At 45.2% G+C, this 15436-nt stretch overlaps 1 protein-coding gene across 1 annotated transcript; it reads right to left on the reverse strand.

The window, feature by feature from the left end:
* Positions 1-10177: 10177 nt before the first annotated feature.
* Positions 10178-15176, reverse strand: LOC121651678 (L-rhamnose-binding lectin SML-like). The gene is made up of 7 exons (XM_042004041.1): positions 14953-15176; positions 14459-14594; positions 13306-13415; positions 13183-13227; positions 12942-13074; positions 12753-12856; positions 10178-10258 (listed from the first exon to the last, which is right to left on the reverse strand). Exons 1-7 carry the CDS (start codon positions 15095-15097, stop codon positions 10233-10235), a joined length of 699 nt encoding a protein of 232 aa, XP_041859975.1. The 5' UTR covers positions 15098-15176; the 3' UTR covers positions 10178-10232.
* Between the last annotated feature and the right edge of the window lie 260 nt (positions 15177-15436).

The following is a 15436-nucleotide window of genomic DNA, read 5'->3' on the forward strand; positions in this document are numbered from 1 at the left end:
ACAAATTGACAGAATGTCAAGCAAATCCAGAGAGCAGCCGGACACAAGTGCAGGTAAGAACAAAGGAACTTTTAATAAAGCCTCTGAAGTACAATAATAACTGTTCTGAGTTACGAGCATGAGTAAGAATACCACACAAGGTAGCAGTCTGTGCAGAGAGCATATGAAGGCAGGCGACCAGGTGCAGGCTGATGATTGTGATAGGAAGCAGGTGTGTCCAAGATGTCTGAAGCAGAGGGTTTCTGGGTATTGTAGTGTTGAGACCCATGATCAGTCTGGAGTCGAGGAGGTGATAATCCCACTATTTACACACGTTTTGTAACACTCTTCTGTACTGTTTTCGATCATCCTCCAGAAGGCAGAGAGGGGGGTGAGAGACTTCTTCACTTACAACAGGGAGCCCGCACAGTTGCGGAGTATGCGCTGGATTTCCAGACAGTGGCAGCTGTGAGCGGATGGAACGAGCCGGCCCTAATCTCTGCCTTCCAACAGGGGCTCAAGGCAGAGATAGAGACAAAGTTAACCTGTCGTGGTGACATCCTGTCACTGGACGCTCTGATTTCTCTGGCGATCAGGCTTGACAATCTCCACAGAGAGAGGCACGGTCCTTCAATCCATACTCCAGCCCGATATGACACCGACAAGGAGCCGATGCAGTTGGAACAGGCCAAGTTGTCAGCAGTGGAACGGCGACGCCGGAGAGAGTGGGGCTTGTGCATGTACTGTGGGGAGGGAAGTCACCTCCTGCCTGGTTGTCCCCATTTTTCTAGGGACAAAGGGGATAAAAGAGGTCGGCATTCTGCCGACCCCAGGGTGAGTGTTACACCTCCTCCTTACAGCTCAGATCAGTTTGTTGTTCCAGTAAGAGTACTTGCTGGTTATTTGAGCTCCTCTGTCCCAGCTCTAGTTGACTTGGGGGCCGTCGGCAATCTCGCCTCTCCTGGGTTGGCTCGGCAACTTCATCTTCCTCTCCACCCTCTTCCCACTCCCATCTCTGTCCGTGCCATCGACGGAAGACCCATCAGCGGGGGCTTGGTAACCCACTTTATTGGCCCCATTAAGCTGACAATGGGGGCTCATTGGGAGCAGCTCGCCCTCTTTGTTCTTCCACAAGCTCGCCACCTCCTGGTTCTGGGGTTACCATGGCTGGTATCAAATGAGTCCGCCATCCACTGGAAGGACAGAAAAGTGAGAGTGCCCAAATCACCTGGCAGTCCAGTCCCAGCGCTGCAGTTTGCTTCAACATCAGTTGAGAGCCCTTCCACGGCAGTAGATCCTTCTATTCTGAGGGCCTATCAGGACCTGGCAGAGGTGTTCAGCAAGACTTGAGCCACGCAATTGCCACTGCATTGCTCATGGGATTGTGCCATCGACCTCCTGCCTGGCACCTCTCTCCCTTGGAGTTGGATCTACACTGTCACGTTTCAGCAGACTGGACCCAGTGAAAGTCAGTAACCCAAGGATTGGAGTAAAGATAGTTTATTTGAACAATGTACTGGATTGGAAGGCAGTGTCAGGATCCTTTCAGGTAGCTCGTCTGTGAACGTAGGAGAAGAGGGGTGAGCAGGCAGAATAATCAGTGACAAAACTCAACTGACTGGGGCCACGTACCAGAAGGCATGAAGGAGTCCCACACAGCAGATATTTCTGGATGAGATGATAGGGGCAGCCAGAAGGATTTCCACCGCGACTCTGTTGAGCAGCTGAATTAAAGATGGTTAGAATGGGGCTAGTAGTGGGTTAATATGCTCCAGACTAATCCTTCCGATGGGAGTCCAGAGGGGTCCTTCCAGTAATAAAGGTTAAGTCCGTAATCCAAAATCCTAGTCCTAGAGACAATCCAAAAAGGTCAGAGTTCCAGAATAATCCAAACGACAGAACAGAGTTACCAGACTGGGGCAGGCAGAATCAGAAGATCCGGGTCAGAAGCAGGTCGGAGATCAATTCAGGCAGGCAGGCAGAAGAACAGGGCTGGAAACGTGCAGGGAATAAACCAAGACGATCTGGCAGAGAGAAGTTGTCACACACAGGTATATAAAGAGCATAGCACAGGTGGAGCGCATCAGCAATCAGAGCAGAGCTGGAGGGAGGATGCCTTCAGGGACGGCTGGGAAATCCTGACCTCAGCCAAACACTGTGACAGTACCCCCCCTCCAAGGGGCGGCTCACGACGACCCACCCGGCTGATCGGGACAGCGACGGTGGAACCGAGACAGGAGGGCCGGGTCCACAATGAAACGAGCAGGGACCCAGGAGCGCTCCTCAGGACCATAGCCCTCCCAAACCACGAGATACTGGACAGACCTCCCAGAGCGGCGAGAGCGCAGGATGCGCCGCACCGTATACACCGGCCCACCGTCAAGAAACCGGGCGGGCGGAGGGGGTCTGGAGGCGGGAACCAGCGGACAGGAGAGAGCAGGCTTAACCTTGGAAACGTGGAACGTGGGGTGAATCCGGAGAGTCCTGGGGAGACGCAGGCGCACAGCCACTGGGTTAACCACTTTAGTGATGGGAAATGGACCCACAAACCGTGGGGCCAGCTTACGATTCTCCACATGCAACGGCAGATCTTTAGTAGCCAGCCATGACCCACCTGGTAGGAAGGGGCCTCTGAACGCTGACGATTGGCAGCCGTCTGGTACCGCAGAGAGGTCCGCAGCAGCGCCGCCCGAGCACGCCTCCACACACGGAGACAACGGCGGACCGCAGCATGGGCAGAGGGAACCCGGACCTCCTCCTCCTGTGGCTCGAACAGAGGGGGTTGGAAACCATGCACAACCTGGAAGGGCGTGAGACCTGTGGCTGACGAAGGCAGAGAATTATGTGCGTGTTCAACCCAGGGCAGATGCCGGGCCCAGGAGGATGGATTCCCGGAACACAGACAACGGAGACTGGTCTCCAGCACCTGGTTTGCCCGCTCTGACTGACCATCTGACTGAGGGTGGAAACTAGATGAAAGACTGACGTGGACACCCATGAGGCGACAGAATTCGGCCCAAAATCTGGAGGTGAACTGGGGTCCACGGTCGGAAACGATGTCCAGGGGAAGACCGTGCAGCCGAAACACATGGATGGATAATAGGTCCGCCATCTCCTTGGCCGTGGGCAGCTTAGGGAGAGCCACAAAGTGAGCCATCTTAGAAAACCTGTCTATGACGGTCATGATCACAGTCTTACCGTCCGAGAGGGGCAGTCCTGTCACAAAATCCATGGAGATGTGGGACCAGGGTCGTCGGGGTATGGACAGTGGATGCAGCAGACCAGCAGGGCGTTGGCGTGAAGTCTTAGATCGAGCACAGACTGGGCAGGCAGAGACGAAACTACGGACATCCCGGCGACAGGACGGCCACCAGAACCTTTGAGACAGGAGGTGAAACGTGCGCGCCACTCCGGGGTGACAAGCCAGACGGGAGGAATGACAGAGAACCAGAACCCTGGACCGCAGGTGAGGGGGCACAAATAAGCATCCGGTGGGACAACCGTTGGGCACGACGGAGGCAGACTGGGCCTGCCGGACCTCCTCCTCCAGCTGGATCCGGTTTACCCCCAGACGGACATGAGCAGGGAGGATGAAATCCACATTGTCTCCTGCATCCTCCTCCGGATGGGTCGCCTGTCGGGAGAGAGCATCAGGCTTGGTGTTCTTTGGACCAGGGCGATAAGCTAGAGTAAAACTGAACCGGTTGAAAAACAATGACCAGCGGGCCTGTCGTGGTGTTAGCCTCTTGGCTGTCTTCAGGTATTCTAAGTTCTTGTGGTCTGTCCAGGCTATGAAAGGTAAGGCGGCGCCCTCCAGCCAGTGGCGCCATTCCTGCAAAGCCAACTTTACAGCCAGGAGTTCTCGATTTCCAATATCATAATTACGTTCGGAGGAGGACAAGGTTTTAGAAAAGTAGGCACAGGGGTGTAACTTAGAGTCGTCTGGGCTCCGTTGAGTGAGAATAGCGTCTACCCCATAGTCAGAGGCGTCCACTTCCACCAGGAACTGTCGGGTTGGATCAGACATGTGCAGGATAGGAGCAGAGGTGAACTGCTGTTTAAGTTGGTTGAAGGCTGACTCAGCGTCACTGGTCCAGATGTATGGTTTCTTTACGGAGGTTAGCTGATGGAGAGGGTTGGCTAGGACACTGTAATCCTTTATGAACTTTCGATAGAAATTGGCAAAGCCCAGAAATCTTTGGAGTTGCTTACGGTTTTCGGGCGTCTGCCAGTCCCGGACTGCAGAGACTTTGGAGGTATCCATTTCGACACTACCGGCGGAGATCACATACCCCAGGAAGGAGACAGAAGAGGCGTGAAAATCACATTTCTCTGCCTTGACGTAGAGCTGGTTCTGCAGAAGACGCTGTAAGACGGTACGGACATGGAAAACATGCTCAGCCAGGTTTTGGGAAAAAATAAGGATATCATCCAGATAAACAAAAACAAATGTATTCAACAGGTCCCGTAACACATCATTAACTAATGCCTGGAACACGGCAGGAGCATTTGTCAACCCGAAAGGCATGACCCGATACTCATAGTGTCCGGTGGGAGTGTTAAAGGCCGTTTTCCACTCGTCCCCCTCTCTGATGCGGACTAGGTGGTAGGCATTCCGCAGGTCCAATTTAGTGAAGATGGCGGCTTTCTGTAACTGGTCCAGAGCAGTGGACATTAAAGGCAGGGGGTAGCGGTTCTTAACGGTGATGTCGTTTAGGCCCCGGTAGTCTATACATGGCCGAAGTGAGCCGTCCTTCTTCTCCACAAAAAAGAATCCTGCCCCAGCTGGAGAGGAGGAAGGTCGGATGAGTTCAGCAGAGAGCGATTCGGAAATATACTGATCCATAGCCTTCTTTTCTGGGGCGGATAGTGAATACAGACGGCCCCTGGGTGGCATCGTGCCAGGAAGGAGATCAATAGCACAATCGTAAGGTCGATGTGGGGGCAAGGAGGTGGCACGTGTCTTGTTGAAGACTTCCTTAAGATCATGGTAATGGGTCGGGACCTGAGACAGACAGGGGTAATTGGCTTCCGTGACCTCCGGCGTCATGTTGCCTGCCAGGGGGAAAGAACGAAGACAAGTAGTCAGGCAGTTGACGCCCCAATTAATAATCCTGCCCTCCCGCCAGTCGATATGAGGGTTATGAAGTCGGAGCCAGGTGATGCCAAGAATGACCGGGATCTGGGGTGAATCAATTACAAGGAAACTGATGGTCTCGTGATGACAGTGAGAAAAAAACAACTGACACAGGTTCTGTTTTACACGTAACGTTGTGCAGCAGATGGTCATCAAGGGCTCGGACCTGCACGGGTTTTGACAAGGGAAGGAAAGATAGTCCTAGTTGTTCAGCCACATGTCGGTCTATGAATTCAGTGTCAGATCCGGAGTCAATGAAAACTGCCAGAGTATGTTCCTGTGCCGCAGCTGTAATCTGACAGTGAAAAACTGGACGGGAGACAGAAGGATCCAAAAGAGTTCGGCTCAGCAGCGTCCTCCCGACCCCTGCTGAGCCCCTCCTTTTACTGGACAAGACCGTACTATATGACCTGGTTGACCACAGTATAAACAGAGCCCATTGGTGATCCTCCGATCTCTTTCCGTCGTGGTCAATTTAAAACGTCCGATCTGCATGGGTTCTGGGTTGCTAGGACCAGCCACAGCTTCATGGGGTGTGTCAGAGGCAGACTGTGTTGTGGATCTGTTGGTGGGGCTAAGTCTATATCTGTTCCCTCCAACTCCTTTACCTGACTCTCTTCTTCTTTCTCGGAGTCGTTGGTCGATACGTGTCGCGACATCTATGAGGGAATTGAGGTCTTTTGGGGGGTCCCTCGCCGCAAGCTCGTCTTTGAGCCGGTCAGATAACCCTTGGTAGAATGCGTCACACAGGGCGGAAGCATTCCAGGTGCTGTCAGCAGCAATGGTACGAAATTCAATAACATAATCGGTCACTGACCTGCCAGCCTGGGAGAGTGAAAACAGATTCCTTGACGCTTCTCGTTCAGGTCTAATAGGGTCGAAAACCCGACGAAGTTCTTTCGAGAAGCTGCGGAAGTTGGAGAGCACAGGGGAGCCCCTCTCCCATTCTGCTGTACCCCATAGCCTAGCTCTCCCAGAAAGCAGGGAGATCACATAGGCGACTTTGGCTTTGTCTGTGGGAAACGAGGAGGGTTGGAGTTCAAACTGTAAGGAACATTGTATCAGAAATGCCCGACACTGACCTGGTTCTCCAGCATATCTTTCCGGGGGTGCCATTCGGGGTTCATGACCCGGGGTTACTACCTGAGGGGATAACGGCAAGCGGGTCTCTGTGGAAGCAGAACTGGTTAGCAGCGCCATCCGCTTAGACACTTCCTTAACATTAAGGGTTAGCTCACTCAAACCGGCCTCCTGCTGCGCAATGGCGCTTTCGACTCTAGCGCTCCAATCCTTCCAATCTTTGGGCTCTGATGGGTCCATAGTGCTGGCCAGATCGTACTGTCACGTTTCAGCAGACTGGACCCAGTGAAAGTCAGTAACCCAAGGATTGGAGTAAAGATAGTTTATTTGAACAATGTACTGGATTGGAAGGCGGTGTCAGGATCCTTTCAGGTAGCTCGTCTGTGAACGTAGGAGAAGAGGGGTGAGCAGGCAGAATAATCAGTGATAAAACTCAACTGACTGGGGCCACGTACCAGAAGGCATGAAGGAGTCCCACACAGCAGATATTTCTGGATGAGATGATAGGGGCAGCCAAAAGGATTTCCACCGCGACTCTGTTGAGCAGCTGAATTAAAGATGGTTAGAATGGGGCTAGTAGTGGGTTAATATGCTCCAGACTAATCCTTCCGATGGGAGTCCAGAGGGGTCCTTCCAGTAATAAAGGTTAAGTCCGTAATCCAAAATCCTAGTCCTAGAGACAATCCAAAAAGGTCAGAGTTCCAGAATAATCCAAACGACAGAACAGAGTTACCAGACTGGGGCAGGCAGAATCAGAAGATCCGGGTCAGAAGCAGGTCGGAGATCAATTCAGGCAGGCAGGCAGAAGAACAGGGCTGGAAACGTGCAGGGAATAAACCAAGACGATCTGGCAGAGAGAAGTTGTCACACACAGGTATATAAAGAGCATAGCACAGGTGGAGCGCATCAGCAATCAGAGCAGAGCTGGAGGGAGGATGCCTTCAGGGACGGCTGATCCTGACCCCAGCCAAACACTGTGACACTACCCTCTCACCCAGATGGAACAGCAGGCCATGGAAACTTATGTAGAAGAGGCTCTTAAACAGAAGTTCATCCACCTGTCCTCACCTGCTGCCACGGGATTCTTCTTCATCAATAAAAAAGTTGGTGGTCTCCGTCCATGCATAGACTATAGGGGATTGAATGACATCACAGTGAAGTACCGCTGTCCCCTTCCTCTAGAACCTAGTGCTTTGGATCAGCTCTGGGGTGCCACAGTCTTCACAAAGTTGGACCTGGAGTCGCATCAGAGAGGGGGATGATTGGAAGACCGCCTTCAGCACTCATGCAGGCCACTTTGAGTACTGTGTCATGCCATACGGCTGGCTAATGCCCCCTCAGTGTTTCAGAGCATGATCAATGACATCTTACAGGACATGCTGGGTAAATATGTCATCGCGTACATTGACAACATTCTCGTCTACTCCCAGACCAGCTCCCAGCACGTCCGGCATGTTCAACAGGTACTGGAGAGGCTGCTGGCCCATCATCTGTATGTGAAGGCAGAGAAATGTGAATTTCATCAAGCCACTGTTTCCTTTTTGGGTTACGTCATTGGTCCTGAGGGGGTGAGAATGGACGAGGCAAAGGTCGATGCAGTCACTTCCTGGCCACTTCCTTGGTCCGTGACGACATTCTCGTCTACTCCCAGACCAGTGATCAGATCTTAAAAAAAATCTGTCCTTTTTTTAAATAAAAAACTGAAATCAAACAAAAAAACAAAAACGAAAAACTTAACTAAATATACCAACATTATACCTGATGTATGTTGAGGTTAACTGGGTTCCAGGCATGTCCCACTGGGAGAAGGCCCCAGGGAAAACCCGGGACACGCAGGAGGGACTACATCTGTCAGCTGGCCTGGGAGCGCTCCCATATTAGCTCATATTTCTGAAGAAAACTCTGGATTTTATTTAATTTCACTTTTGTTTTAATCAACTAATCAAGGCAGGCAAACGATTAGCAAGCTGCTCTACTAAAAAAAAATTACACATGTTCCAAACAGACACAAGAGCAGCCGAAGCAGATGCTGCCAGACCCCCCTCCCCTCCCCGCCCACCTGAACATGTCCAGGTGGCCCCTGAGGAACGAGGTGAGCAGCTGAGTTGGTTGATTATTGTGGCGAAAAAACATTATATAATAGAAAAAAAGTTCTGAATTATTAATATTAAATACAAATAGTTTGCATTTATTTTCTCAGCTATCACTGTAATGTAGGTTATGTCAGTAGTTTGGACTCATCCTCCTGCTTTGCAGTAGGAACAGAGACATTTCTAGAGCAGCAGACTGGGTGACTGCTTTCAATCCAACCAGAGAAATATTTATATTTTCAAGATATCAGAAGATTAACTACCAACAACCATTTAGCATCATATATGATTCCCCACTAATCTAAAGCTTCACCTGTGAGTCTACAGATCTGGAGATTAATTAGACTTCGTGTTGCTACATGAGGGAAACAATGACGTGGAGGATTGGTAGTCAGATCAATTTCCCTTGACATTGTTGGTGAAATCACTGAAAGCACCTTTAAGTAAAACAAAATAGTGTGAGACCACCAGAAATAATGATTGTAATGCTGTTACACATGACATTACACGATTGGAGATATTATATAATAGAACAGCTGATAGAATAGAAAGCTGGACTTCAGGACTTGATAAGTGATTTTCCAGGGAGAAAACTCCACGTTGGGTTCTTGGTGAAAAAGGCTGAGCAAGAACAGTGATGGTGAATGAGATTGCAAGAGCATGACTCAGCAATAGTGTACCTTTACCTCTGCTTGATATCTTATTACACAAAGTTCTACCTTTTAAAATGTGATTATTTAATTTTAAAGACGTTGTTTGGTTGTAAATCTCCACAGTGGTTTGCTTGTGGCCGTATTACATTCAGTTCATATAATACAATAAACCATGTGAGATCCTGCTATGTTTTGTTTCTGAGTCTACCTAATTTGTTTTACCATTGGCTTCTGATTTAATGATGATAATGCTCGCAATACAATAAGTCATAAAAATTGAGTGGTCATTTTGTTTTTGATGGTGTTTTAGCTGAGATTTGATTTATTTCTCCACAGATTATAAATGCATTTCATTTTCATGAACAAGGTTATTTTGTATTAAAGTTTGTATTTGTAATTTATTTTGTAATTATCATCAGATAATTAAGTATTTAAAAAAAGATATATGTGTTTTTAAATATAAAGTATCCGTCTTGCAGCAAATAATTGAATATAAATTAACTTTATTGTATTTTTAGTGCTTCCCCTGCCAACTAACCTGTCATGTTTTTCTTTTAATTTCTTTTAATTTAATTTCTTTTAATGCCATTTTGATGGTCAAAATAGCATTAAAATTGCCAATTGGATGTATTGCACTATTAAAATTTTCAGGGGGGGGCATTCAGTTTCTTTTCATGGGGCCCAAAATCTCTAGCAGCGCCCCTGACAGCAGCATTTAACTTTATCGCACCGTGTCACATGCCAGCAACTGGATATCAACACACTGGCTATTTAAAATGTGCGCCCGGCTGATTCATCAACGAAACTCAAGAGTAGATTATTGGAGGAAGAGAGAAAAGAAAAAAGAATGGAGTGAAGGAGCAAGAGATCAGTCAAGAGTCAATATTAAACTGATTTTACTGGCTGGAGAGATCTCAGAGAACAGACAGGATACAAGCGTACACAGAATTATCCATCGTTAGTGGTGAGAGAGAAAATCTACCAAAGTTCAGCAGTGCAGCTTTAACAACTTTTATCATGTTTTGCTTTTACAATGAGACAGAAAAAGCTGTAAATGCAAAAAAAGGTTTATTTGTGTTGGTCAAAGAAATAAAACAAAGATGAACAAAGATGTTGACGTTGCAGTCCACGTGTAACTGGAGACTTCCAGGTGTCCACATAGTTTCAACAACAGGGTTTGTCAAGTTTTTACTGGCTTTGCTTTTTTTATCTGATCTTAAATACTGATTAAAATTGATCATGATTAAACTTGCATTCCATTTCTATAATATTTATAATGATATAATCTTGATTTCAGTCTTGACTTCCATTCTCAGGATCTGCAAAAGAACAGATATAAAAGTTCAGACAGACTCAGACTGTGTAACAGAAATAATCTGAGCAGTAACTTGTTCATCATCATCATCATCAGTCATTGATCCATGACGGCTGCGTCCCTTCTAACTAAACAAACTTCCACACCGTTAAAGATCTTCTTGAAAATCAACACTCTTACGCTGTTAAATCAAACCAGAACTGGTTTGTTGAAACTGGTTTCCAAGTAGTCACCTGCTAACAAGTCACTAAAATTCAGCATTCTGAGGATCAGTTCAGAGCTCCAGAAATGATTCTCCTTGTTTTCATTCACACACTGCTGCTGTAGAACGTGAGACATGCGAATGTGAGACACTCCAGTCAGTAAATGTGTGTTTCTGTAAAGAAAATGTAAGCTGGGATCCCTCCTGTTGCTCCAAGCACTTTAAGCAAACGTTAGCATGTCCACACGTGTTGTGATGTCATGAATGCTGATCAGAGCCGAGCAAATGTCAGTTACACGTTAAACTGCACCTCATATCCAGATGTTAGTGGGTGTTCATGCTTCAGATGTATCCCTCAGACAACTAACAATGAATATATTACATCTGGTACCGAGGTGGATATAACTAGCTTGTTTTAGCAGGTATCACCACACTTGAACTTTGATCTCTGACTGGCGTCAATGTTTTTATTCTGCTTTCTACTAAACTTTACAACTTTAGTTTCTTAGTGAGAGACAAACACAGCAGGATTCATATTAAAGCTTCTTTCATTTTCATATTTTTCTGCTTCTTTTGTGAGATGGCAAACCTGTAACCTGAAAGCAGCCAATTAAGACTTCATGTCAAACTTCAGTCAGTACTAAAGCATTCTGATTGTAATACAGCAACCATGTAACCTAAATTTACATTTACATGAAGGTTAGAACCACCCCATCACACTTACATTTTTGTCTATAAAATAAATACTCTTATTTTATATGGTATCACAAACAGGAAATGACATCATGTGAGCGTCTATAGAAGCCAAGTTCAAAAGCAGACAAGTTCCAACATTATTTTATATTTGATGTTTTTATAGGTTGGATGGGATCCATCAAGCTTAATGTCACTACCCCGTCAAGCAAAATATATCAGGAAAACTTTTTTTTATTTTTTTAAGAAAAAGCACTAATGATGGAAATAAAATGATATTTCAGACTGAAATCAGATATGCTCAGTCAGCTAGCTTACCAATGAACTGGCTACCATTTAATGTTGAAATTTACCACCCCGTTGCATTTTTCATTGTGAAGGCTGGTATTTATGAAGCATATACACCTTTGAAGTTGTTTTAAATTTGAATTATTTTTTAAAATATTAATATCTAATGAAGGACACTTTACTGGTAAGAAAACACAGGATTTTTAAAAATTATTTCATGTAATATTTGTCATTGTGTGCATATTGTCTGTGACAGGGTGGTACAAGAATGACTCCCAGGTCTGAATAAATTCAGGTAATAATAACATTACAGATAATATTAAAATATTTTATACCTGAGGTGGTAAAATATGTTTTTTGGAGGTTTAACCTATCTTTTATATTGTGGATTTCTTAAAATAATTTTTGTCCTTGATGAAATTTTTTAAATTACAAAGTGGAAATGGCACCCGTTTCATAGAATGACTCACGAGTGTTTCAGGTACTGTAGTTATAATTTTGGTGCTCGCTGTTGTGTGCAAGATTGACGATTGCTTTCTTTTTCTGTCAAGGTTTTCATTGAACCTTATTTTAGTTTGTGCACTTGAATTTTCTGACTGCTGTTGTTCTCATTAGTTTTGTGTCTCCTTTGTACATCAGCAGCGTCTGACTGTAACCAACAGTGAAGTCTTCTTTTTTAGTTGTTTTGTGGTAGTTGACACCTCATTGCATTGCCCCCATCCTGTGGTGGGGACATGGCAGAGCAGCCACCAACACTTACCAGAAATCAAGAGGGTTCTCTACGGAGACCTCAAGGGGACATGGGGAAATTTTTTTCTTTTGCGTTATCTTGCAAAAAGGGATCATCAGACTTACAGTGATTACACGACTATGAAAGCACGTACAGCCTGTTAAAGCTGGTTCTTTACGTGTTTCCGGTCTGCACATGTCCCTCTCAGGTAAACATAACAGCACATACACCTGACATGATGTCCACATTAACAGAGGAATAATTTATGACTGAAATATTTAACTGCTCAGTGCTGTTTAATATTAGGAGTTAAGGTATTGTTAATTTGTCGAAAACATAATACATAATGCTGCTTTTCTTTTCGCTTTGGGCTCAAAAAGGGTCATTTAATCCTATTTCTTAAACATCAACTATTCTGTATGCAGTCTTCGTCAGAAGCATCATCTGACCGCTGTAACATGTCGTTCATCTTTCTTTCTGAGGAAACACACAAGAAAAAAGTCTCCCTGCACCCCCCAGGGGTCTTCGTACTTCTCTCTGTAGTGAAAAGCTTTGATATTTTACAGAAGAAAAGAAGTTACTTACGCTTACAGATGTAGGCAACCTCCAGGTACTTGTAGGTGGCTGAACACAGGTCATCAAACACTGAGTCAGCTGCTTTGACCGAACAGCTGCTTCTGTCGTTACAGCTGTGGATGCAACACAAGCTTTAACATGAAGCTGAAGAATGTGGGAGTTAACAAATAAAAGACTAGAATAAACCAACATTCGTACCTGTCAGCAACTTCAGTAGCAGCATAGTGGCATTGGACATTTTGAACCTCACCAGTGGGAGGCCCATAAATGCATGTTGACTGGTCACTACGTCCATAAAAAGCCCCTAAGACAGAAATAAGCTGCCCATCATCTGAAAGAGAAAAGTTCAAAACAAACTTTAATGAGGAATGCAAAGAAAACACAAAGATGTTTAATTAATAGAAACAAGAAGGATATTAAATTAAATCTGTGATCTTACCACACTGGAGGTATGCCAGAGATCCCTCACAGGTCACACTGTGGACTGTGGAAGGAACAAATGATCAGAAATGACTCATTTCTGTACATGTGTGATGACTTCATGTTCACTGATGCAACAGACCTGCTGGGAAGCAGCTGTAGGTGGTGTCCAGGTACTTGTAGATGCTAGAGCAGGGATCAGGAGTATTAACCACGGTTATATCTATTTCACACACCTCTTTGCCATTACATCTGCAGAGACACAAAAAAGAGCATGTTTCTAGATTTAGTTACCAAATCTGATTCTGTTTGAGATCAGAATAATTAGAGTTTCACAACCAAACTGACTGGACCCGGCTTTTTAATTAGTCTCAACTTTTGTTAAATGTAAGCATTTCAGCTGCTTATATGTTACCTTCAGCATCTATTTCAACTGTTTGCACCACATTTATCACCATTTATAAATGTTTTTGTGTTTTAGGTTTAACCCGTTAAAGGTAAATTAAAGAACGTCTGAAGTGTAAAACTACCCTACTCACAAAAAGTTAAGGAAAGGAATCTTTGCTTGATGTCAGAATGAACCTAAAACGCAGGACGACCTTTATAACTGGACTTAATTAGACTTTCTTTAAACATTTAAAAACACATGTACAGCTTTTGAATGTCGAAGTATTTTTGCAGAACCTGCTGTTCTCTATTAAACACAAGAAAAGAAAAAGAAAAAAGAGTCTGAGCCATGAAGCACTAAATGTTCTGCTTCAATGACAAACAGTCCTCTTCATCATATTCTTCACACTCTGATGTCATCAGACCAAGACCACATCTAACACATTTGATTTATTGAGACACTGACACTTTATGTTGTGATTTATCCTCCATGCTGTTAGATTTTGAATTGTTTGAGATGAAGGAATTACCATGACATGATCCTGCTTAAATGTCCTGAATTCATGATATATCACAGTAGCACAAATCTTTTTACATTTTCTGCTAATTTCAACTGGAAAGTCAAATATCTCTAATTTTGTATGAATAGTGTTTGTGCTTTGGACATGTTTTTTAGGCCGGATTCTGGCCTGGAGCCCCCGGTGCCTGAGATACTGCACTTTACAGCTTTGGTTTCCAGCCTGGTAAAACATGGTTTTATTTCACGGTGCAGCCAGATAACACACTCTCATCATTTGCTATGTAATCCTATTGTGTTGCACATTGTGATAAATCTCTGAATTATACTGTATAAAGAATGAGGAGTGGATTTTGTAATCAAAGCCACTGAAGGTCTCTGCTATCTTTACCTTTCCTTGAGGACATCCAGAGTTCCAGACTGGGAGCAGCTTGTGTCGGAGAGCTCGGCTACAGGCTTGCCTTCGCTGCAGGTCTCTGTGTCTCTACGTCCATACAGAGCTGCCTGCACGATGATCACCCCCTTTTCTGTTCCACAGACAACACACCACAGGATGAGACAACTTGCAAACATACAAAAGGTGAAAAGTGAAACTTTTACCAGCAGTAAAAGCTCCTTCTGGCAAACACAGATTTGTAGAAGCTGCAGACAGCTAGCTGGGTGTTTCTGTTTTAAATGTGATATGAGATGAACCATTTTAATCATTTCAAAGCCCCAAAAAACACAAAACTTTTGTTATTTAATTGGATCAGGTTGGTGCCTCGTGGTGTTTAGGACACCATGGTGATCTCTGAGGATGTGCCAGTAAAGCAGATTCATTATTGGTTTGAACTTTTACATGCAGGAGAAAAACAGACTTGTTCTGTATGAGTTAGTCATTCATACCACAGCTCAGGTGCTGGACATTGGTAGCGTCACCACAGGTGACCACTCTCTGTGTGGTAATGGCAGAGGAAGTGTGAGTTTCTGGGCCTCTGCAGCAGCCTGGAAGGAAAATGTTGGTGTTATAAACTGTGAATATTTGCTCCATAAAAGAGAATTGGTTGGTTATTTTGGTAATCTTTAGATTTGTAGCCTACATGTAACTTTCCTAAAAGGAAGTAAGAACATCTTGGTAAGAACAAAAGTACCGTCTAACTAAGGTGAATAAGGAGCCAAAAGTAAAACTAAGATCAGGTGAAACCAGATTAAACTTCAGACTTCCATCCCCGGTTTCTAAACAACATGATGTGAATTACTGAAACTACAGATGTAAAGTTCAGTAAATTTAGATTCCCCTCCTTCATGCCTCCTCTGGTTTGGACCACCTGGCCAACTCTGGTGCTGCGTTCAGTATCCACCACAGAAACATGTTTTTACCTGAACTCTG

The sequence above is a fragment of the Melanotaenia boesemani genome, chromosome 13, assembly GCF_017639745.1.
Source record: "Melanotaenia boesemani isolate fMelBoe1 chromosome 13, fMelBoe1.pri, whole genome shotgun sequence".
NCBI lineage: Eukaryota > Metazoa > Chordata > Actinopteri > Atheriniformes > Melanotaeniidae > Melanotaenia > Melanotaenia boesemani.

Excerpts from the sequence above, each read along its gene's own strand:
- LOC121651678 (XM_042004041.1), bottom strand. The coding sequence starts at position 15,097 with ATGGAGCAAATATTCACAGTTTATAACACCAACATTTTCCTTCCAGGC. Across the intron at positions 14,595-14,952 it reads TGTCCAGCACCTGAGCTGTG|AAAAGGGGGTGATCATCGTG; the intron begins GTATGAATGACT and ends TCTGTGGAACAG. Across the intron at positions 13,416-14,458 it reads CTGGATGTCCTCAAGGAAAG|ATGTAATGGCAAAGAGGTGT; the intron begins GTAAAGATAGCA and ends GTGTCTCTGCAG.